This window comes from Trichomycterus rosablanca, chromosome 7 (assembly GCF_030014385.1).
Source record: "Trichomycterus rosablanca isolate fTriRos1 chromosome 7, fTriRos1.hap1, whole genome shotgun sequence".
NCBI classification, from domain to species: domain Eukaryota; kingdom Metazoa; phylum Chordata; class Actinopteri; order Siluriformes; family Trichomycteridae; genus Trichomycterus; species Trichomycterus rosablanca.
In genome coordinates, this window is record NC_085994.1 from 9,564,784 (window position 1) to 9,590,135 (window position 25,352).

Genomic DNA, 25,352 nt, shown 5'->3' on the forward strand with positions numbered 1-25,352 from the left:
GTTAACTACATGTTTACTAAAATACCACTGTCAAACTACAACTATAACTAACTGTAGTTAACTATATGTTTACTAAAATACCACTGTCAAACTACAACTATAACTAACTGCAAACTACATGTTTACTAAAATACCACTGTCAAACTACAACTATAACTAACTGTAGTTAACTACATGTTTACTAAAATAACACTGTCAAACTACAACTATAACTAACTGTAGTTAACTACATGTTTACTAAAATACCACTGTCAAACTACAACTATAACTAACTGTAGTTAACTACATGTTTACTAAAATAACACTGTCAAACTACAACTATAACTAACTGTACACTATATGTTTACTAAAATACCACTGTCAAACTACAACTATAACTAACTGTAGTTAACTACATGTTTACTAAAATACCACTGTCAAACTACAACTATAACTAACTGTAGTTAACTACATGTTTACTAAAATACCACTGTCAAACTACAACTATAACTAACTCTAAACTATATGTTTACTAAAATACCACTGTCAAACTACAACTATAACTAACTGTAGTTAACTATATGTTTACTAAAATACCACTGTCAAACTACAACTATAACTAACTGTAGTTAACTACATGTTTACTAAAATACCACTGTCAAACTACAACTATAACTAACTGTAGTTAACTATATGTTTACTAAAATACCACTGTCAAACTACAACTATAACTAACTGTAGTTAACTACATGTTTACTAAAATACCACTGTCAAACTACAACTATAACTAACTGTAGTTAACTATATGTTTACTAAAATACCACTGTCAAACTACAACTATAACTAACTGTAATTAACTACATGTTTACTAAAATACACACACATACATATTGCATCACAAATAGTGTACAACACATTGAAGATGTTATTGATCAATATTCTAATAACATAATAGGTTGTTGAAAAATTTATATAAAAGAAATTATTTATTAAAAATGTGGATTTTGCCTATGTGTCCAGACTTTATGGACCCCATGGAGTGTATTTTAGACCCAGCAGATTTAAAATAAAACCTACAATAATCTTATAAAAGTCAATGAAAAAAAATGGTTGGTAAAAATAAAAAATGCAAAAATCATTTAAAACCTAACACTGCCATACAGGTCCTTCTCAAAAAATTAGCATATTGTGATAAAGTTCATTATTTTCCATAATGTAATGATAAAAATTAAACTTTCATATATTTTAGATTCATTGCACACCAACTGAAATATTTCAGGTCTTTTATTGTTTTAATACTGATGATTTTGGCATACAGCTCATGAAAACCCAAAATTCCTATCTCAAAAAATTAGCATATTTCATCCGACCAATAAAAGAAAGGTGTTTTTAATACAAAAAAAGTCAACCTTCAAATAATTATGTTCAGTTATGCACTCAATACTTGGTCGGGAATCCTTTTGCAGAAATGACTGCTTCAATGCGGCGTGGCATGGAGGCAATCAGCCTGTGGCACTGCTGAGGTGTTATGGAGGCCCAGGATGCTTCGATAGCGGCCTTAAGCTCATCCAGAGTGTTGGGTCTTGTGTCTCTCAACTTTCTCTTCACAATATCCCACAGATTCTCTATGGGGTTCAGGTCAGGAGAGTTGGCAGGCCAATTGAGCACAGTAATACCATGGTCAGTAAACCATTCACCAGTGGTTTTGGCACTGTGAGCAGGTGCCAGGTCGTGCTGAAAAATGAAATCTTCATCTCCATAAAGCTTTTCAGCAGATGGAAGCATGAAGTGCTCCAAAATCTCCTGATAGCTAGCTGCATTGACCCTGCCCTTGATAAAACACAGTGGACCAACACCAGCAGCTGACATGGCACCCCAGACCATCACTGACTGTGGGTACTTGACACTGGACTTCAGGCATTTTGGCATTTCCTTCTCCCCAGTCTTCCTCCAGACTCTGGCACCTTGATTTCCGAAAACAGTACTTTGGACCACTGAGCAACAGTCCAGTGCTGCTTCTCTGTAGCCCAGGTCAGGCGCTTCTGCCGCTGTTTCTGGTTCAAAAGTGGCTTGACCTGGGGAATGCGGCACCTGTAGCCCATTTCCTGCACACGCCTGTGCACGGTGGCTCTGGATGTTTCTACTCCAGACTCAGTCCACTGCTTCCGCAGGTCCCCCAAGGTCTGGAATCGGCCCTTCTCCACAATCTTCCTCAGGGTCCGGTCACCTCTTCTCGTTAAAGATTATCTCTTCTTATATTAAAACAATAAAAGACCTGAAATATTTCAGTTGGTGTGCAATGAAAATATATGAAAGTTTAATTTTTATCATTACATTATGGAAAATAATGAACTTTATCACAATATGCTAATTTTTTGAGAAGGACCTGTACATGTGCTTTGCAAGTGAATGTAAAGTGTTAACTGGTACAGCAGTAATAAAAGTGTAAGAGCATTATTTAATGTTTTTCATCAAATAAAAAAAAGAATACTAATGTTAGATAAAGAAAAGAGTGATAAAGTGTCATCACATCTGCTGAAAGGTCAGTGTGTCTGGTTTGTGGTACTGGGAGGAAACGTTGGCACCATGTGCCCCGGTTTTAAAAATGTAAACAATGATCCAATGCAGCAAGGCGCGGTTAACCAAAAAAGTCACGGGGTTCAAATAAATATAAAACCTGGTCCATATGTCACACTCTATAAAATAAATGTAAAGGTTTGGTGTTTGTAGAGGTAAGTGCACCAGTCTGCATATTTGAGGTCAAGTACGAGCTGTCAAAAGGTTAGCCATTAGTACGCAAGGCAATCAGCAACACAACGCATGTGCTCATAATTAACGAAGAAAATACAAATATGAAGCTCCTACCTTTCTGTACCAGCTCTAGTTTGTGTTTAAATTCCGTTACGGGGAGAGTTAACGGGCTTTTAAACCGTGTTCATTTTTATATTTTTCTCACAGTGCTTCTGCTCCAAGTGCCATCCCTGCTGCGGGAATCTCACACCGACTTGCAGTGGAGCAGCATGAATGGGCGTGGTCTATAGCATCAAGCCACGCCCATAGATAAGTACCAATGTACTGCAGGAGCACAGGGCAGAGCTCTGTAGAGTTTGATTGGCAGCTGTGACCCCGCCCCCACTCTCCTCCCTATCCATTCTATTAACTACGTATAAAAGCAGGCGAACAGCAGCACAGATCACTATACATTAACATTAAATAAGTTTAAAAAAACTTAAATAAATGTTCACATCCAATCAGTTTATTTTTTACATTGATACATAGAAAAGTAAATTCTGATTGTAATATTTATCATATTTATATTGTGCAGCACTGTTTATTAAGATATAAGCACTAATAAACTGCTAATATTTACAATACCCAGATTGCATATTTTTGTATGCAACACAAATATAATTTACAAAATAAAACAATTATTTAAAGATGATTAAAAGCCCTTGACACTTTAGAATTACAGTGTGCATATACAATATTAAGTAAAAGTTTAATAACATAATAACATAATCATGCTCTGAATAAACAGTTACCAATCTGTTCTATTTCCAACCCTGTACAGAAATTAATTGTTGCTGATATAGTTTATACAGTGTGCAAAATAGGTAAACACTGCTCCCTGGTGTTAAAAGACTGTTATTGCCTATTAATAATCCTAACACCGGACAGTGTTTAATAACCAATTATAACATGCCCATCTTTTTATGGACATGGTTTATCTTTTAGTGATAATGGATACAATATTTTGACTAAATATGTGTACACTAAAATCCTTGAAATACTATTTTTGCCACTTTGTATATCTTAGAACTGTCACATTAAGTTCAGTTCTAACTTGAATAATAATAATAACAATAATAAGTATGGAAAACAAAACAGACAGTAATGAAAACTCTCATAAACAGGTAATTAAGATTTAAATGAGCATTTACAGTGTTGAATTCTTGCGTCCTTTAATTCCTGCTCAATATAAATCAAGTTGAAGAACTGAGGTATAAAAGGTACTGTATATTTGTAACCTATAAAATGCTATTCAGGTACCCAGGTATATACTGTTGCTAAGGCAACTGAAGCTATAAGGGTTTACCTTGACAACCATGTACTGCAAACAATTTTCGCTGCAGCAGTATGCATGTGCTGTGATGTACTGAATAGTCAAGCATTTACATATAGTAGCAATTAGGCCTTGTATAATCCAGCTAAAGGACATGTTTGGTCATGTATTATTTTATATAAATGGTTATGGTATAACGATATTAAGACCCTGTTCTGCAAAACCAAACAAAATAATATTGAAATATGTGTCCTTTCAAACCTAAACACAGTTCCACTCTACTGGAGTCACTGATTTGCTGGGTTATATTCTGGGTTATATACCTCTATACTTTAGGTCAGTTGCAGGGACTCACAGGGTGTAAAAGGACCACCTGCAATGGAGATTGGTGGCTGGACAGGGTCACAGAATTATGTCCTGCAACCTTGCCATTTATGGTCTGCAAAGGGGGAATGAAGGTACAGATGATTGATGTGTGGGTTTCCCTTAACTGACAGTCACTTTCGCCTTGTGGGTATTGGCCCTCCAGCCACATGTAAACAGATATTACTTTAAATCCGTTTGTATGGTCACTGATGACATACAGATGGTGGGCAAAATGATATAAACACCAGATAAAACCTGACTATGAAGTGATTGTTTCAGAATCACAAACTCAGCTGCACAGATGATTTCTTTTAGGTTGGTGCTCTGACAAAAGGCACTTTGATATGTGAGATTTCAAAACAACACAAGGTAACTTGCAGAGTTTAGAAGCGGTCACATAGTGTTTGCCCAAATTACAGGTGTATCAGTCACAAAAACTGAAAAAGCCTTCAATGTTTCATGGTATAGACACAAAGTCATGGCATTCTATGTCAAATATGTCAAATATTAACAAACAGCGGGGTCATAGAAAAACTATGGTCGATAGTGACAGAAATACATGGATGGTTGCTAAATGCCTTAAAAGTGCAGGCACAAGAATAACCCCAGGACTGAAAAAGCATATTTATTATCCAGTCTCAACAAAAACTGCACTTCACGCAGGCCACATTTAAAAACCGTTTAAAACTGCGAATGTACAAAAAAAAACATAAAATGTATAGTGTTAGGAGTGCAAAACCTGGACAAGTCCATTTTAACAAGTTTTCTACATAGATGTATTTATTTTTGAAGTAAGTCAAATGATGCCAACTATTTTTGACTTCAGTGTTTAGTCTGCACTCCTGAGAGTCTACCACTCATCTTGTTCTCACCTGTTCATTGGTATTCATGCACTGCAGCTTCATCTGTTTCAGGTAGGTGGCAGTAAGAGGCATGTTGTAGTCGATGAGGTCCGGGACCAGAGAGGTGGGCCGGTCATTTTCTGTGGGGTAGGAATCAGCATTAATTTAATAGTATACAGACATCCACTTATTTCAGCCATATGTGCTAGATAAAGGTCTTTTTCCAAAAACAAAAGTAGAAAAACCATGGTTGATGCACCATTGTTGCTCTAACAGTCCTTTAACAAGATTTTTCTTATATACATTAGCTCAGCCGTATTGATGAAACCTGTTTTAAATTGATTGTGTTGCCCAGTTGTGCTGGATGGATGCTGTGTTTGAAGTTTAAGTTTATATTTTCATCATACAGGACATACTGTTCCTTTTTAGACCTTACTTTGTGTATCAGGGCACTGTCATTCTTAAACAGGACAGGACCTTCCCTAAAAAAAGACTGAACAAAGATTGAAGTAAACATTTCTTCAGAATACCACTGCATAGCCTTTTTCTTTCTAATATTCTAGTAATGTCTCTTTGTTTAGTTTGACCTACTCAGTAGGGCATGTCTTTGATTTCAGGGACTTGTTAACAACGAATGTGGCAAAAATAACCAAATCCACATGTTAAATAGGGTGTAATTGTTGTCTGTAGCAGTGGTCTACAGGTGGCCCAAATGGGAACAACCATTAACTTATTTAAACAGAGCATTTAACAATCTGTCCACTGGATGGCAATGTTGAGGATCAATAGTCCCAAAATACTTCATCTATCCTGGGTCTTTGTTCAGTCCAACACAATAAGCACTGATTTTTCTTTGTTTCAAACAAGTCCACTGACTAAAGGAGTCCGCCTCACACTTCAAAAAGCTATAATATAAAGCCTGTAATGTCACTGAAATAGATTTTAAGCAGATGATGTGTGGGGCTGCTTCCTTTGGGTTACTGTAAAACCAGCATTCTGAAAGTTCCATTACATCTACTACATTCATTGATTTGGAAATAAATTATGGAGTATGAAGGTGAATTAGCCACTTATTAGTGATTAACAACAAATGCTGAGTGATGATGTGGCTCATACACGGTTTGTACTGTAGACTGATGATAAAATATAGCCTATATGTAATTTTGATCTCTATCTGGTGACTTTGTTGTGCCCAAATAAACAGATTATTCTAAGTGCACCCATAAAAAACAAAGCTCTGCTCCAAAATCAGCTTTTTAAAGCCCTACTGAAGTGTGCGGTTGAACACATGGACAAAGAAAAGCAGGAGCAAGGGTTACTTTATGGAAAGCATCTATGCTGCCACCAAGCCGCCTGACTGTGGACAGTGTAAAATATATTTAAGCAGTAATTTTAACCTGTCTTTTTCTCAAAGCAAAAACTGGCAGTTTAGATTTTTTCCTAACCTTGGTTAGGGAACCCTGTACTGTGTCATTTTAATTGGTGCAGTCAAGCTAGTCATATTTATATGGGCATATAGAGATCACCAAATCAATCAGAATCAAAAACACAACTTTAAAAGGCCAGGCTACAAAGTAAAATAACCTTGTAATCATTCATTCATTCATTTTCTTATCCGCTTATCCAATTAGGTTCGTGGGGAGGGGGGGGGCAGGGCACACAGTAACACCCTGGACGGGGTGACAGTCCATCACAGGGCAGACACACATACACACACACACCCATTAACTTATAGGGCAATTCAGAGTCTCCAATTAACCTGACTGAATGTTTTTGGACTGTGGGAAGAAACCGGAGCTCCCAGAGGAAACCCACGCAGACATGGGGAGAACATGCAAACTCCGCACAGAAAGGACCTGGACCGCCCCGCCTGGGGATCGAACCCAGGACCTTCTTGCTGTGAGGCGACAGTGCTACCCACTAAGCCACCGTGCCGCCCCCTTGTAATCATAGTCATCTATATTGCTATTCATTTTGATTTTTGGAGAAATGTGTTTGGCTTTAACTGTGGCTGGTTTGTTAGAATAATTGTCTAGTTATGCATTCATTTTACATTTGGAAAAGGTAAATTAGTGGTGTTAGATGCATTAAAGGCTATTTAGTTTAGTATGAGTAATAGCAGTATATTTTAAATGCAGATAGTGACGAACTATGGACCTTTATGTGTGTAAATGAAAAACTGTAATCGAATCATAATCACATTTAAAATCACGTATTAAAATCATCAAGCAAATGTCAGTAATTATGGCTTAACCTAAAGATTACAAATTGTTCTTGTCATATAAGAGGAGTCTGACCTTTGAACTCTGCTGTGCTATTGTTGATGTGCATTCTCTTCTGGCATTCTCCACAGCTCATCAAGAAGCGGGTCACCGCCTCGCGGGGAAGGAACGCGTATGTCTCTGCAATCTGGCAACCAGAGGAAAAAGAAATGGGGGGATTAGAATGAAGGATCAGAGGATGGTAGTAGAGGAGATTTTTTTGAAAGGGGTGCATTTTGTGAAATCTGTAGGGCAATAACCAAACACTGTGTTTACTGCAATATTTTGTTTTTGTTGAGCTGATGGTGGTTAGACTGCTTGAACGTTTAGTGCATGTATTATAGGTCACAGGAGAGCTGATGAGGCTGAGATGAAGTCTTGGCTTTTTCACCCTCTCTTTCTGTCCTGCTGCAGCTGCTTTGTGTGCGACCTTTATTCGCAGCAAGCAAGAGGGAGAAAGGAAGCAGAAACAGTAGGCTCATCAGGGACGCCTGGTCCTCCACCTCCCGCCTCGGGCTGTGCAGAGAGACCTCCCAGAATGCCATGGACACAGACAGCCCTCCCCTCCTGGGATGGCTGTGCTGGACTCACAGGGCAGCTTTGCTATAAGACCTGACAGCAGCTTAATCCAGGGCAGAAGCTCAAAAAAAGATTTGAGCGTAACCTTAAATTCCAAAATGTCCAGACACTACTTTCTAATCCCTCCTTTTTAAAGAAGTTAATGTATTGAAATTATTTTCAATATGTTTACACACATCAAGCATTAAGGCTTTGCTGGGAATGTCTGTCCTGAGACAGCCATGTACTGTATCTAAAGCTGTATGCCTGCCTGGTGAGAGCTGATGGATGGTGTGCAATTCTGTAGTTACATCCCAACTAAAAATGATCAATTTAACACAACATAGCTACTACACCTTATCACCACAGGTGGGCACAGTTCACAGCAATAGAGGAAGACAGAAAATCAAAGTTTTGAGTTGGTCAAGTGTCCCAGAGTAGATTCATAGATTTTCATTCGTCTGTGGTAGCCCACTGACCGCTGTGGTCCAGGGTTTAAATCTTGGCAGTGCACTTGGCCAGTCTGGCATATATGTCTTTGGGGGTTGGATTGAGACAAGAATGGCCGAACACCCTAGCCATTGTGATAAAAATAAAAAATAATAAAAATAATTCAATAAAAATAATTCAAGACATGTTGTCCTTTTACTTATCTTACATAGGTTTCCTAAACCTTTTGGCCAATTGACCCTTGAACTTGAAAAAGGGTCTAAATATATGTATTTAATACATATATTATACTGATGTATGTAATATAATCTATGCTTTGAGTTCATTTGAAATAAATAATCAATAATCTAACAAAATATAAAAATGAAGAATGTAACATATAATATAAGGACTAATTACATATTAAACCTTTCTAAAAGTGCTTATTATTAAATCATTCTGTCTAACTGAATCTTAGATCTCATTCCATCTAATAAAAACAAGACTGTACTGTAAGTAAAAACAGAAAATAAGCATTATGCCTCTTTGAGTTCTTTACACTTACTGGTTTACAAGCACAGTGTATAAATATAAGTTTATTTTATACTGTAATGCATTCAATACTAAGCATGGTGAGTCATTACAAATTCAAAAGCTGTTCTGGTTATAATTTAATAAGACTAATATTATAAATAAGGTGCTGGCTGATTTAAAAAGTTGTATAAATTCTGATTTGGCTGTTCAGTCTGTGGTTCCACTAGGCCACATATGAAATACATATACACCGACTAGGCATAACATTATGACCACTGAGAGGTGAAGTGAATAACACTGATTATCTCTTCATCACGGCACTGTTAGTGGGTGGAATATATAAGGCAGTAAGTGAACATTTTATCCTCAAAGTCGGGTACTGCTATCCATGTGGATGTTACCTAAGCATTGTTGCAGACCAGTGGCGGCTGCTGGTCTTTCAAAGAGGGGAAGCTCATTGTCGGCTTACATCATAAAATTTGTCAATTTATTTACACATAAATTCTGCCCTCTGTTCCTTTTACAAGAAAATGGCCTGAAATGGGTTGCAGTTTGTCAAAATCCGCGATGGGACTGAAGCTCCCAGTGATTAAGTGACTAATGAAGTGAATTGCTTTGGCAATATGAATGTCCCAATTTGTCATGCCAATAAAGCTTCTTTTGAGTTTGAGTTTGAGAAGTGACGGTGTAGCGCTCAAACGAGCTGTCAATCAAAACGGGATTCAGCCTTTCCACTGATCCTTCAATCATCTTGCAGAAGCTCAGCGTCCAGACCCGCCCACAGCCCCATTCACCCCCAGAGATGCTCAGCGTCCGAGGGCGGGACAAAATCGAGGCATTTATCCAATGACCGGCGATTTTCGGAGCATAAAAAAAAAAAAACTCAGCGCAGTCCCATAGAAGTGAAGAGACGCTCAGCTTCTGCGGGCAAATGCAATGACGCTACGGGAATGTATGAGTTAAGTTAAGAAAATCGAGTCGATTTGTGATAATTAGCTGATTCTGAACAAACTCGTCTTCGAGATGAACGTGTTCTAACGCATTTGTAGTCAATGAAATGTTAACACAACTGTACATATTTGACCATTTAATTTTGGACATTTTAGGGGAAGCTGAGCTTCCCTTGCAGTCTTAGAGAAATCGCCACTGTTGCAGACCATGTTCACCCTTTCATGGAAACGGTATTCCCTGATGGCTGTGGCCTCTTTCAGCAGGATAATGCGCCCTGCCACAAAGCAAAAATGGTTCAGGATTGGTTTAAGAAGCACAACAATGAGTTTGAGGTGTTGACCTCGCCTCCAAATTCCCCAGATCTCAATGCTATCAAGCATCTGTGGGATGTGCTGGACAAACAAGTCCAATCCATGGAGGCCCCACCTCACAACTTACAGGAGTTAAATGATCTCCTGCTAACATCTTGGTGCCAGATACCACAGCACACCTTTAGGGGTCTAGTGGAGTCCATGCCTCGATGGGTCAGTGCTGTTTTGGCAGCAAAAGGGGGACCAACACAATATTAGGAAGGTGGTCATAATGTTATGCCTAATCGGTGTACATTTTAAATAAATATACAAATAAAATACATATACAGGCCCAGATTCAAACTGAAAATGTTATGTGAAAATTTCATGAGATGTTTGCTGTTATGATTGTCACAAAGCTAGCCAAATCTGTGTCACATAAAGTGTAAAGGAAAACACTTTTACCTGCAGTGTGAATGTAGCTTTATACATTTAAATGTACCATATAGTAGTAGAGAATTTTACAAGTACCTTTTCATCTTTGTAAATTTGTGTTTGGGAGTTGCAAAAGCATCAAAAATGCATTTTAGTGTTCATTGGTCATATGGTGCTACTAGTCATTCAGAGTAACGTGACCCAGGCTGTTGGCTCAAGATATGCTGTGGTTAGCTTTTGTTTATTGCAATAAGTTTTACTTAGTGTATAGGAAGTACATGTTGTGGGCACTAAGAATCGTACTTTATCAGGGGCTTTACTTCCTAATTACATAATTTGAGAAAATGAGCTAAGCTGCTAAGTGATCCTCAGTGCTAGAAACAAACACTCAGTGGCTTTGGTGTAATGCAATAGAGACAGATAAATAATGTAATGCTTTGTTTGTTGTTAACGACACACACAAATGAGTAAAATTTAGCTCTGAACTGTCACATTATGTTATATAACACTACTGTTATAAAGAATGTCTATGGGAAAACTAAATAGCTGGGAACGAGACTTATGCTAATCTCATCAAAATGCAAATATTGATTGAATGATCCTTTTTTTACAGCTTTAAATGAGACATAATCAAATAACACCAATTTATTACACATATCTAGAAAATAATTGGTGTGAGGCTAGTCCAGAAAAAAATTATATTTCATTCTTTGTTCAGTTTGCATGTGCACTGAAATTTCACATATGCAAGCTGAGTCCATTCTTCTTATTTCTCTTTTGTTTAAGACCTGTGTCTGGGTAATTTCCTGTGAGGCACTCGCTCTTTCTCACTCTTTCCAAAAACATAGCAGTGTGTTGGTAACTAAAAACTCATCAGTGGTAATGAGTAATTGTATAGTAAGTGTGTGGTGTTCTGTTATGTGTTGGTGTTATGTACATGGAGTCGGGAAGCTGTGTCATCTCAAATATTTAAATGTGTAACACGTTTACATTAAAATCGGCTTCAAAGATCAGAAAATATTAAGCTCTTTAATTTAACGTTAACTAAAGGTGGAGTTCGGGTAAACAACCTATCAGCATCAGTCACAGCTGATTACAGCCAATCAAGGCACGTTCAAGCACAGCAAATCACACCAATCACTGAGCATCTCTGCCAGTCACACCGCATTTTAAAAGTCACAGCCAATCAACGGGTGCTAAGGGCAATGTAAGAGCGGCGTGTGTTGGTGATGGACAGTTGAACGGGTCTGTGTGGGATGCTGTGTGCCAAATGTCAAACGCAAACTTATCAGGTGGCTAATAGCTTTAATTAGGTGATTAGCAGAGAGCTTGATGGGAGTTGAAATCTGACACCTGCTTTCACACACTGTGGGATCAGCTCAGCCTACCTAATGCTTCCAGAGGACCAGTGCCAGTCTAGGACAGTTACATCCGAGTGAAGTAATAAGTAATCAGACATGATTTAAGGTTTATGTATACACGTAAATATGTAATAAATTCTACATGGATAATTGTAAGCAACTGCTTTCTCCACCAAACATTTGACCTGTACTTGTCCTTACATTTGTTGTACATTCTTAGTATTATTCTTACCTTATATTTAACCCATATAAAAAAAATTGTGTATTTAATATACTTTCAGTGCATATTTCCACTTTAAATGTACACATTGCCTGTGCTGGTATGTACAAAATTATGCAGTTAAAAAAACAACTAAACAAAATTCCAGAAACAAAACTGATAGTGAAAGTGTTTAGACACCACAAATTAATGACATTGCAACTTTATCTCAAAGCTGTTATTTATGTTCACAACGTATAGGTGTCTACAGTACAAAATTGGGCGGCACGGTGGCTTAGTGAACAGCACTGTCGCCTCACAGCAAGAAGGTCCTGGGTTCGATCCCCAGGTGGGGCGGTCTGGGTCCTTTCTGTGTGGAGTTTGCATGTTCTCCCCATGTCTGCGTGTCCCCAGTCCAAAGATGTGCAAATGAGGTAAATTGAAGATACAAAATTGTCCATGACTGTGTTTGATATAACCTTGTGTGAACTGATGAACCTTGTGTAATTAGTAACTACCATTTCTGTCATGAATGTAACCAAAGTGTAAAACATGACTTGGCCCATTCTTCTTGGTTAATTGTATTCAATTGTCTTGAGTTTTCCAAGATTATAAGGATCCTACCTAAAATCCTTAAAATTTTTAAAGATAAGAGTTAAGTCAGGATGCTGTCAAGGTGATTCAAGCTCCACTTTTATTTTTAGAAACTAGTCTTGAGTGATTTAGCTGTATGATTTGAGTTGTTCTTTCTCATATCATTTTTTTGTTCAGCTTTTTTTGCCCTGCCACTTTTACCACAGACTTCTTTTGTAAAACAAAAGGCTATAAAAATACATTTGACTTGATCTCAGATCTGTTACGGAACATAGCTTCTTAACAACTCAAACCTTTGATTTATCTTATCAATGGGAACATTTTAAGTCATTAGCTCAGGTTCACATACTTTTCCAGTTTAGACTCTGAATTAATGATCAATGTGTTCAATAAAAACTTGAAGAGAACAGTTATAACTGAGTTATTTTTTCAGACAAAAACTGTGTATTTTTATCACTGCTGTTAGTTATCCTGACATTGGCAGTTCTACTGTGGAATTGTTTTGCTTGCATCAAAATATATTCTATATAGTACATGTATTTTGGAAGATTAAGATCCCTATTCACCTAAGTAGAGTCTAAAGAGCAGCTTAGGGACCCTTAGGCCCTTTTAACTACCTCCTCAGGTGCAGAAAAAGCTGTTCCGTTAGACGGTGAAAAACCACTCAATCACACAAGCATGGAAATTAAATTGAACAGAGATGCTACAAAGTAAATGAAATACTGTGAAGACGTCTTTCCTGCTAATGTAATAATATGATCCCATGTTAAAGGCACTTGAGTGTCTATTATTTTTGTCAATTGTTCTCTGGAAATTTTACACACAGAGTAAAAGGAGAAGCTAGGAACGCTGCATCTGATCTATCCATCATTACTTACATCATATAACCAAATAAAAGTAAATTATTGTAGATAATACTTTGGACTGCAGTTGTAACCCGGTCTGCTCTACTCTCCACGGCTCAGCGTAGACGATGGGGTTACAGAGCTGCAGGATAGTGGTGGTTGCCCCAGCAACAGACTACACAAAGTACTATCAGCCATGCAGATGGATTAATGTCATTTAATAGTCTTATTAAACTAGTTACATCTCAGACAGAAAAGCTATCACCCAGGGCTAAAATATCCTAGTTAGAATGAGATCTCCTCATTTTACTAAAACACATTTAACACATAATTGCACAATCCTCTATGATCACAGTTTCTAGGGTATAATTCAGTCAATATTACTTTTTCTTTTTTTCATGAGTCAGACATACTTTGGACTGAATGACTAGATCTTAAAGGAGATTACTGTAACTATTGCAGTTATATTGTTTACAAAATTTATTCACTTTAAGTTGCATTATTATTCACTATTTCATTTATTAAGAGTAGGGCTGTTGTTAACTGCATTAATTAATGCGATTAACGCGTTAAAATTTTAATAACGATAAAAAATAATCGAGATTATAATTGAGAACCCCCCCCCTTTTCTCCCACTTTAGCACATCCAATTTCTACCCGTCAATCATCCTCTCACTAATGCTGGTCCCTGCTCCTGATTGGGGAGGACGAGGCTGCTCCACGCCCCCTCTGAAACGTGCACAGCAATTGAACATCTTATCACCCACACTTGACTACCGCACTCCTTCCCCATTTCCATGCAGGCGCCACCAACCAGCCAGCAAAGGTCATAATTGCACTAGTCTGAGAGAGAGTCCCCATCCGGCTTTAGTCCCGCCCCTTATCTGAACAACAGGCCAATCGTTGTTCATGTAGCCACTCAGCCTCAACCGGCAAGGCAGAGCCGAGAATCGATACAATGTATTCGAGATCTCAGCTCTGATGAATCGAGAACATTTTTAATCAAACTATGTTTTATTGGGCTATGTTTGTGCCACTTTAAACATGCGTCACTGTGGTAATTTGCGCTGCTTTGTAACATTGTGTTTATACTGTATAACGATAACACGGGTCTTTTTCCAGTTTGTGGTCGTGAGTTACAAATTACTCGAGCTGCTGCTGCTACATATTGCGAAATGTAGCGTGTTTTGAATAATAATTTTTGTTTTCAAAAAGTGTGAGAAATCATCACTAGACAAAATTACAGTTATTTGATCGAAGTTTTTGGACGCTTCAATATCATCTTTGGTCAAAGCACGGATTTGTCTTGTCAGGCGTCTGCACGCACGGATCCGCGTTACAGGCAAAATGAGCTCAGACAACTTTATTTGTACACAAAGCTGATCCGCATATGAACGCGCCTTGTGCAGGTGAAAAAAATGCAGTCGGCTACTGCACACGTTTCGGAGGGGGCGTGTGTTAGTCACGGCTCTTCTCAACCAGGGTGGAGATCAACGTCAGCAGAGAGGAAGAATAATGCAATTGGGTAATTGGATAAGCTAAAAGTCCGGAGAGAAAGGGGAGAAAATGCATAAACAAAATAAATAAAAAATCTTTCACATGACAATTGTTTGTAACTTGCAGTCGATGTTGAATTTGTCATGAATTGACATTTTACTGTTCACAGTTAAAGTTGGCATGTATCCTTAATATAAAAATATCACGGTTAGTGAGAATGATCACTCCACAAGGTATTGTAACAACGTACTTAAGGTGTGGTGGGCAGTAAAATAATCACATTGTTGCAAATTAAGTTATGGGCAAATGTATGGAGGTCCCTTTTCACTGTGTATTTTATATTAAACAGAGTGTATTTATTTATACATCAATACTGAGTGTTTGGTTTTCATGCTGGATTTGGAGAGAAGCCTTTAAAAAAACAATAAAGCCACTTGTGTCTGCAAGTGCTTCCAGAGAAATACAATTATCCTTAACTCCAGCCCAAATACTAAAAAAAGCACATACATACACCGATCAGCCATAACATTAAAACCACCTCCTTGTTTCTACACTCACTGTCCACTTTATCGGCTTCACTTACAATATAGGAGCACTCTGTAGTTCTACAGTTACTGACTGTAGTCCATCTGTTTCTCTGCATGCTTTGTTAGCCCCCTTTCATGATGTTCTTCAATGATCAGGACTCTCCCAGGACTATTACAGAGTAGGTATTATTTGGGTCTGCAGTGACAATGACATGGTGTTGGTGTGTTAGTGTGTGTTGTGCTTGTATTAGTGGATCAGACACAGCAGCGCTGCTGGAGTTTTTAAATACCTTGTCCACTCACTGTCCACTATATTAGACACTCCTACCTAGCTGGTCTACTTTGTAGATGTAAAGTCAGAGACGATCACTCATCTATTGCTGCTGTTTGAGTTGGTCATCTTCTAGACCTTCATCAGTGGTCACAGGACGCTGCCCACAGGGTGCTGTTGGCTGGATATATTTTTGGTTGGTGGACTATTCTCAGTCCTGCAGTGACAGTGAGGTGTTTAAAAACTCCATCAGTGCTGCTGTGTCTGATCCACTCATACCAGCACAACACACACTAACACACCACCACCATGTCAGTGTCACTGCAGTACTGAGAATGATCCACCACCCAAATAATACCTACTCTGCGTTGGTCCTGGGAGAGTCCTGACCATTGAAGAACAGCATGAAAGGCATTAACAAAGCATGAAGAGAAACAGGTGGACTACAGTCAGTAATTGTAGAACTACAAAGTGCTTTTATATGGTAAGTGAAGCTGCTAAAATGGACAATGAGTGTAGAAACAAGGAGGTGGTTTCAATGTTATGGCTGATCAGTGTATATACAGTAACTTACTACCAAGTGTAATAAAACTTAAATCCTTAATTTAAGATGATTACTAGGGATGGCAAAAGTTTTGGAGATTTTATTATTTCATAAGACTTAACAATACAAAGTTTGAAATATTACAATTACAGTGGGTTTAAAATGCATTTTTATATTTCTATTATTTACGATATTAATACCAGCTCATCACATATGCATATTCTAATTTTAAACAGTAGAAAAAAGCAACACACACACACACACACACACACACACATTTGCTAACACCTGAGGGCATTTTCAAAACAGCCATCTTAATCCAAATTTTGCATATTTAAAAATTCTGAGATAGTGACCGAAGGCAAGTGCTGAACCCAGGTCAGTTGTTTCTGTTCAGCAGTTCAGCATCATTTTATGTGTTACATGTTCTAGTATGACTTTGTTTATTTATGTATTTCTTTATTAAAACCTGATTGGGTTGGGTTTAGTCAGTAAGAAGGCAAATACGCTGTATTTTATTTTGCGCTGTAACTGGTACTAGTCAAGATGCCAGAAAAATGATGGTCTCTGTCTAGGACAGACTTTGATTGTCAACATTACTTTCCATCTGAGCTGTTGTGCTTAAAGTGTATTGGACCTGCACTATATGGACTGAAGTATTGGGACATCCCTTGTAATTTTTTATTTCATGTGTTTCACCCACATCAGTTGCTAACATGTGTAATAAATCAGTTACATAGAGAAAATAATATGCTCCAACTTTGCAGCAACAATTTAGCAATGGCCCTCTTCTGCTCCAGCATTACGATAAAGACATAAAGAAAAACTCAGTTTAAAGCAACTCCAGTGACCTGCACAGGACCCTGAACTCAGCTCCACTGAACAGTTTAAAATAAACTGGAACATCAGTTGAGGCTTTTTTTTGACCAACATCAGTGCCCAGCCATACAGATGCTCTTTTGACAGAATGGGAACAAATTCCCACAGATGTACTTTAAAGAGTGGTTGTTGTTATAGCTAAAAAGATCACATAAAAGTCATTTTATTTAATACCATTTGTTTTTTAAATGGGATATCCAACAAGTTCATTGTCAGGAGTCTAAATACTTTTGGCCATATAGTGTAGCTTTCAGAGGATTTTTTCGTGGACTTCAAGATGAACTGACATCTAGCTTAACAATCCTTAATTTAAAACAGGCTAGGAACAAGGACATCCAGATGTTCACACTACATGACTAATTAGAGCCAAGGCAACTGATCTGCCTCTGGGTAAATCATGTTGTAGTTATGATGGGTTATGAAGCATCTAGTTCAATCACCAACCTGATGGGGGCTTACATAGTCAGCACCTAAAATATTGGATCTAAAATGTGATGTGTGCAGTAGCCTTTCGGGACATAAAGGCTTAATTTACCGCTTTGTAGGTTTTCTTCTGGCCTGCATGTTTGGGTGCTCTGCCAGGATCTGCACCCATCTCCACATGCATGGCATAGATGATGTCGAAGAAATCCTCTACCACTGCGACACGCTTTAGAGAACTGTCCTGCGACTGTCCACCATCAGAACACTGCAAAGAGAAACAGAAAAGGCCAAATGAGGACATCCACCAGGCTCTTTATGAGTATGAATGTTGAAGACATTCAATAAAAATACACTGTGTATAATATTTAAGAGCAAACAATGAGCCTATATATTCTATAGAGTGAAACAAGTCCTTGAAATGATTCTATAGGGAGAGCAGAATGTAATGCTAGTATGTGCTGTAGGCACTGCAACCCACGCAGGCTCATCATGGCCCTTAATAATTATGATTAAATTTTTTCCTAAGGATTACTGGGCTCTTGATGGACTCAAAGGTTTATGGAGGCATGTTTTGCTGTGGGCGGCACGGTGGCTCGGTGGGTAGCACTGTCGCCTCACAGCAAGAAGATCCTGGGTTTGATACCCGGGTGGGGCAGTCCGGGTCCTTTCTGTGTGGAGTTTGCATGTTCTCCCCGTGTCTGCGTGGGTTTCCTCCGGGAGCTCCGGTTTCCTCCCACAGTCCAAAAACATGTAGTTAGGTTAATTGGAGACACTGAATTGCCTTATAGGTAAATAGGTGTGTGTGTGTCTGCCCAGCGACTGGCGCCCCGTCCAGGGTGTTACTGTGTGCCTTGCTCCCATTGAAAAAGCTGGGATGAGCTCCAGCACTTCCCCGTGACCCTAATTGGATAAGTGGTTAAGAAAGTGAGTGAGTGTTTTGCTGTGCAGAACCTTAAATGTCTGGACATATACTGTATGCATGAATAATAATATTTATTGAATGTAATATTTTGAATTCATGCAGAAATGCTAGTAAACATAGTTATAGTCTTAGTATAAAACACAGTATTTTAACTTGTTTCACTTCCTGCCAAACGTTATAGCAAATGTCAAATGAATTTTCTCGAACATTTTAAAAATACCATTTTGTTATGTGTCACACTCAAACACATTCACCCCGCGCTCCACCTCCTGCCACAAGCCCCCTTAAAGACCTGCTTTCCATCCTCCTGACCCTGTCGCTATGGCAACTGTCGGCACTCTTTCAGGCAGGTGCATGGGCCAGTGGGTCATGTGATGCCTGTTGAAACTCTGATCACTACAACACGCGTCTGGCACCTCTCGCACGAGCCGCGGTTTCACCTGCTTTCTCTTCTGCTTTCTTTAGGTCTCGGCTTTCTTTGTTCACTTTTTTTGTTGAAACACTTTTGTGCCCACCTTTATTTTATAAGTGCACACTACAACAAATATAAGAGCTGTTAATTGGGGGTTTTGCTGATTAATGTAGATGATGCTGGAGGGTTACTTGGAATGAGAATATTTGTATTACAATAAGTTTCTTAAAACAGATTCTGTATGACCAGCCAAAACATTAGAACCACCCCAAAAATGGGATGATTTGTACCTGTTCATATCTATATAATACATAATAATAATAATCTATATAATAAATGTGTGGCTGACGGCAGTTAACTGTAGTACACATGATAAATGAAGCAAATATGGACAGCATAAAGAGCTGAGTGACTTTGATAAGTCATTATGATCAGACAGGTGGGTTACACTGGAGTGGCGTCTGGGTAAGTCTGTCAATGAGTGGTCAATGAGTTGCCCAGTCAAAGCCCAGACTTTACAAACCCATCAGACATCAGTGGAGAGATCTAAAGATGGCAGATCAAAAAAAAGGACAGTCTCTGTCTAGGACAGATTTTGACTGTCAACAGTTTTTTCATCTGAGCTATAGTGCTAAACATGTATTAGACCTACACTATATAGACTAAAGTATTTGGAAATCCGTTGTAATTTTTTTAATTAATGTGTTCATGTTTCAGCCACAACAATTGCAATCAGGTGTATTAAATCACTTATATGAAGGAAATTATACGCTTCCAACACAAATACTCGCCATTAAATCTGACAGAGCTTGACAGGATCTACCATGAATAATGCGATAAACTGCCCAAATAAAGTGAAAAGCCAGTAGAGACATATCCAACAAGACTTGTAACTGTTATTGCTACGAAAGGATTTAGTGAAGGGTCTGAATACTTTTATGAATATCATATTTCAGTGTTTTTATTAATTAAAAAAAACATGTCTGCTTTGTTATTGTGGCATTAATTGTAGACAAAATTAAAAGTTTTTTTTTTTTTTTTTTTTTTTTTTCCTGCATCAACTCACATTCAGAGGATCTTCTTAGGAAAGGTAAATACCCCATGACTGTCCCAGGGTATAGCCTAGAGTTAGGAGCAATTTCTTTCATATCTACATTTGTGAATTCACACAAATTGAACCAGCATTTCTTAGGGCCACAGTGGCACATTTGATAGAAAAGGGCGGTCAATCAGGTCAATGCATGTGAGGAAAGTTCAGATTTTTTTTATTTTTTAAATAATTCCGCTAGCACACCAGCACCGAGATTCTGAACTCCTTGGTTCGAAACTTGGCGTTGCCACTGGTCAGCTGGGCGCCATCTAGTGGGCATAATTGGCAGTGTCTGCAGCAGACACGTTTCTGCTAGGGCGGGATGACCGGACTATGTGTGTGAGGTCTTCAAATGCTGTGTAAGAACCCTGATTAGCAGATAGAGAGGCACCTGTGCAGAATACGTGGTGAAAAATGGTTTCGCTAAGGGCTGCGTGCGGATCAGAGGAGGCGTAAGCAGCAATATACCCACCTCAACTGCAATCGGGGATCCCCCAGTAGTGGAAGACAAATTCACTACATTAAATTGGGAGAAAATGCATAAATAAAAAATAAAAAATCCAAAAACATTTGATCTTTGTCGTTGTGTAGACATTATTAAAAAATTCAGCAACTACTCTTTTAAAGATTTCATTGTGGTTTTGGTGTGTTCTTCGCATGACATCCACTCCTAGGAAGAGTCGCATGAGTAATTGATTTATTTTATTTAGTAAACTGTATAATGATGGACAGTCAGGTCCTTAAAATTGATTTAGTAGCTATTTCCATTCCTATGCATATTTAAAATGTCATGACTTTCAGGGTCATGAACAGATTTTTCTTGAATAGAGCATAGTCCAATTCAGACTGAATGCATTTCACCTTTAAACAGTGTTCAGTTTTTACATTTAGGTAAAGATCAGCTTTATCAGTAATGAATTCAATATAAGTTCTTTTAGTCTTTATGTAAGATCTGCAGCAGGAGCATTAGGGTTCGAACGGGGTTATTGGAGGGACGACTGTCTGATGTCAAGAAGAACAGTTTCTTTCCTTTTATTATTTACTTTTTTTCTTTTCTTTTTTACTTGTCTATTTTCTTTAAACGTTTAATCATTTTCCATTCACCCATCCCACTAAATTCTTTGTTCAGTCTTGCTGCTGAGGTTTATCTCTCTCCCCTTCTTCATATTCTCTACCGGATATTTTCCTCTTCTCTTTGCCTTTCTTCATCCATCTCTCTCTTTATCTGTCCCACTCCCTTTTCCCCTTCCATCTCTGGATCCTCTCTCCCAAGTGCCAGGCAATGAACGTTCCTATGGCAACTAAAACCGGCTCACAAAGCGTGTTCGCTTTAATCCGGCCCTTTTCAGCCATCCTCCCGTGCATGTTCTTTTACTTTTAATAATAATTATCACCCCTATTACATTCCTATCAGTGAGAATACATGTGATCCATTGTGGGCCACCTACAGTGTTCATTACAGCAGGAAACAATACAATGTACCCACACCCATCTGTTTGAGGTCCCGTCCCGGTTTGGCGCATATTTCCCCCCATCCTTTCCCCTTTCGGCTTCTGCTACATAAAAAGTGTCAGAAATAATCCCTCTAGGACATGACATGATGCAGATTTTCGTGGCTCCTTTGAGAAGAAAACCATAGATTTGGCTGCAGGCGAGGAGTATGTAAGTGTGTGTGTTTCAGCCCTGAGCTCTGACTTCCTTTGTCCTACAAACATCGGCATCCCAGCCTTATTGCTCCATTCCGGTTGCCTACACATGCACACACATACAAACACAGACATTCACTGCTCGCCTGCTCCTCACCACAAGCCCCCTTTTGCCCAATCTGAGGGCACATCACGGTCTGGGTTGAGACTCTGTGTGACGAATCTAGGCCAGTGAGGTCTACACCTCAGGCTTATGACTGACAGGACTAGTGCTAACCAGGTCTCAAACCGTTGCAAGCTAAACAAACAGCACTGTTTATTCTGAATGTATGTATGTACATATACAGTATATATATATATATATATATATATATATTTCTTCTGCATTTATTTCACTCACACCAAAGAAATCAGAATGTATTTAATTCAAAATTATTATTCAGAATGATTTTATGGGGGGGGGGGGGGGGGCAGCACGTGGTGCAGTGAGTCGCGCTGTGGTGTGTGTGTGTGTGTGTGTGTGTGTGTGAAAGTGTGTGTGCCTGCCCTGTGATGGGCTGGCAGCCCTAACCAGGGTGTATCTTGTGCACAATTAATCAGACCCATCATAACCCTGACCAGGATTAGGTGTTGGTAAAATGGACAATGAATGAATGATTCTGCGACACATCATGTACAGCTATGACATTTATTTCTACTCAAGGCTCTGTCTTTTTCCAAGATGAAGGGATGCACCAGTCCCATTATGTATTCATCTTTAATAACCATCTTTCCTGATCAGGAAGACCCAGTCCTAAGTCCAGCACCATCCAGAAACGCTAGACGGAAGGCAGAGATACAGGGCTGGATAAGCAATTACAAAGGTCCAAACACTTACCCATTCAAAACTAGAGTACCTGGACAAAACCCATTTGAAAATATGTAGAACTTGTTAAATTGTTTAAAGACAGTGACCACCCACACTACCTGCTACACCCATTGTCGCCCTGCATCAAGTCAAAAAAGAGGACCTTGCCGCTTAGGTGGCGCAGCGGTAAAACACACGCTGAACACCAGAGCTGGGATCTCGAATAAATACAATGTATCAAATCTCGGCTCTGCCTGCTGGCTGGGCGGAGCGGCCACATGAACAACGATTGGCCTGTTGTTCAGATAGGGGTGGGGATATTAAAAAGCCGGATAGGGACTCTCTCATAACTAATGCAATTATGACCTCTGCTGGCTGATTGATGGTGCCTGCATAGAGACAGGAAAAGAGGGCTGTCAGGGTGTGTCTCTCCATACACAGTGCTGATCCGCATTGCACTCGTCAAAGTAGGTGAAAAAATGCATACGGCTGCTGCCCACGCGTCAGAGGGGGCGTGGGTTAGCTTTGTTCTCCTCAATCAGAGCGGGGATTGACATTGGTGGAGAGGAAGCATGACGCAATCGGGCAATTGGAGGTGCTAAAAGGGAGAAATATAAAGAGGATCTTCCTTGGAAAAGCAAATAGCCCATAACAGCAGCTCCTGTCCCGGGGTGTAGCCCACATTTTGGAGCAATTCCTTTTGTATCTACGAATTTGAATTTGCACAAATTCAACCAATATTTGCCAGGGCCTGGGTGGCGCATTTGGTAGAAAGGGCAGGTTCTCATCTCAGATTGCTGTCTGAGTGGATTTTTTTGCATGGTCTCCTCATGTCACTGAGGAGGTGAATCTGTGTATCCTCTGATCCTTCTTCCCTCTTCCTAAAAACATGCAGAACATGCCCTGACTGTATTCCCCCTTAGATGTAAATAAATAAGTAATTGGTGCCCTGTTTGGGGTGTATTCTGGACATGTATTGTGAGGCATGCAACATTGAGGTGGACCACAAACAATAGCTAACAGCTAAGTTACAACGACAAAGCATAAAGAATGTCTAAAACATGTCCCTTTCCTCCCTCCCAACAGCAAGCCATATCGGTTCCCAGTCACAGATGGTTTATAGCATCTTTGGGTGCTTATAATCAAGCACTAGGGTCTTTTATTATATACATAAACAATTAAAATATACGACTGCTAATTTTTAAAACTACATCCATTATGTAAGAAAGAGATGAGAATGCAAACAATGCTGAACAATAAAGCAATATAGGAACTCACTCACTCAATCACTCACTCATTCACTTTCTGCCGCTTATCCTAATCGAGGTCGCGGAGGGATGCTGGAGCCTACAGAAACACCCTGGAATGGGCACCAGTCCATCACAGGGCAGACACACAAATACTGTACATTCACACCTTAACACACACACACACACACACACAGAAATCTAAGGGCAATTTTTAGTATTTTCAATTTCTGTCCTTTCTGTGTGGAGTTTGCATGTTCTCCCTGTGTCTGCGTGGGTTTACTCCGGGTGCTCCAGTTTCCTTCCACAGTTCAAAGACATGCAAGTGAGGAGATACAAATGAATTGGAGATACAAAAATTGTCCATGACTATGTTTGCATTAAACTTGTGAACTGATTAATCTTGTGTAATGAGTAACTACCGTTTCTGTCATGAATGTAACCAAAATGTAAAACATGACGGCAAAATCCTAATAAACAAACAAACAAACAAACTTAATTAATACAAACGGTGGCAATTTGGTACTACTGTGGTTTCTGAAATGTAATGTAAAGCCGCCACAAGGGGTGTTTGTGTGCAAGTTCATTTTGTGTTTATGTGCCTTTAAAAATTCAATCATTTAATTATTATTATTTTTCTCTGCGACCCATTTTTATGGCTCGCGACCCACCCAAGGGTGGTTTGAAAACCCTGGCTTAGGGCGTCTTTGAAGCTTGTAAATGATGGGATGAACACTTTTCTGTTGTGCCACTGTTATTAGTTCGATGCTCCACACTGTTATTAGTGTGATGTCAAACACAGGCATGGACAATTTTGTATCTCCATTTCACCTCACTTGCACGTCTTTGGACTGTGGGAAGAAACCGGAGATCCCGGAGGACACCCACACAGACTCTGGGAGAACATGCAAACTCCAGACAGAAAGGACCTGGAACGCCCCACCTGGGGATCGAAACGAGGGCCTTTTTGCTGTGAGGTGACAAGTACTACCCAGTGAGCCATCATGCCACCTCAAAATGCTGCAAGATCCTAGTGGGCCTGTTCTAGTAAAGTGGTTGGTTTAGCCCAATAAATGAAAATTTTTTAATTGTCTTATAAATGATTTGAAACGTGTGTAAATGTGAATGTTTAATCATTAAGCTGTGAGTGCTTGTGAGTGAGTGTGTGTATCTCTGAGGATAGCAGCTGCTTAGTGGGCCAGTGAGTGTGTGCTTTCATCATTGTCACATCATTTTAAAGCAGCACCATGAAATGTCAGCAGCAGCAATCAGCATTTCCGTGTTAAAGCTTTTGCTCTGTTTTTTCTCTCGCCCTTCTCACTAGCTCTTATTTGTGCTTT

At 39.0% G+C, this 25,352-nt stretch overlaps 1 protein-coding gene across 1 annotated transcript in view; it reads right to left on the bottom strand.

Annotated features, from left to right (window-relative positions):
• nol4la (nucleolar protein 4-like a) overlaps positions 1-25,352 on the bottom strand; it is an 85,264-nt gene that overhangs the window by 35,267 nt on the left and 24,645 nt on the right. Inside the window, exons 2-4 of the mRNA XM_062998736.1 lie at positions 17,961-18,113; positions 7,548-7,659; positions 5,281-5,390 (exon numbers count right to left, since the gene is read on the bottom strand). Coding sequence (XP_062854806.1) covers positions 5,281-5,390; positions 7,548-7,659; positions 17,961-18,113 — 375 coding nt within the window. The remainder of the gene's footprint in view (positions 1-5,280; positions 5,391-7,547; positions 7,660-17,960; positions 18,114-25,352) is intronic.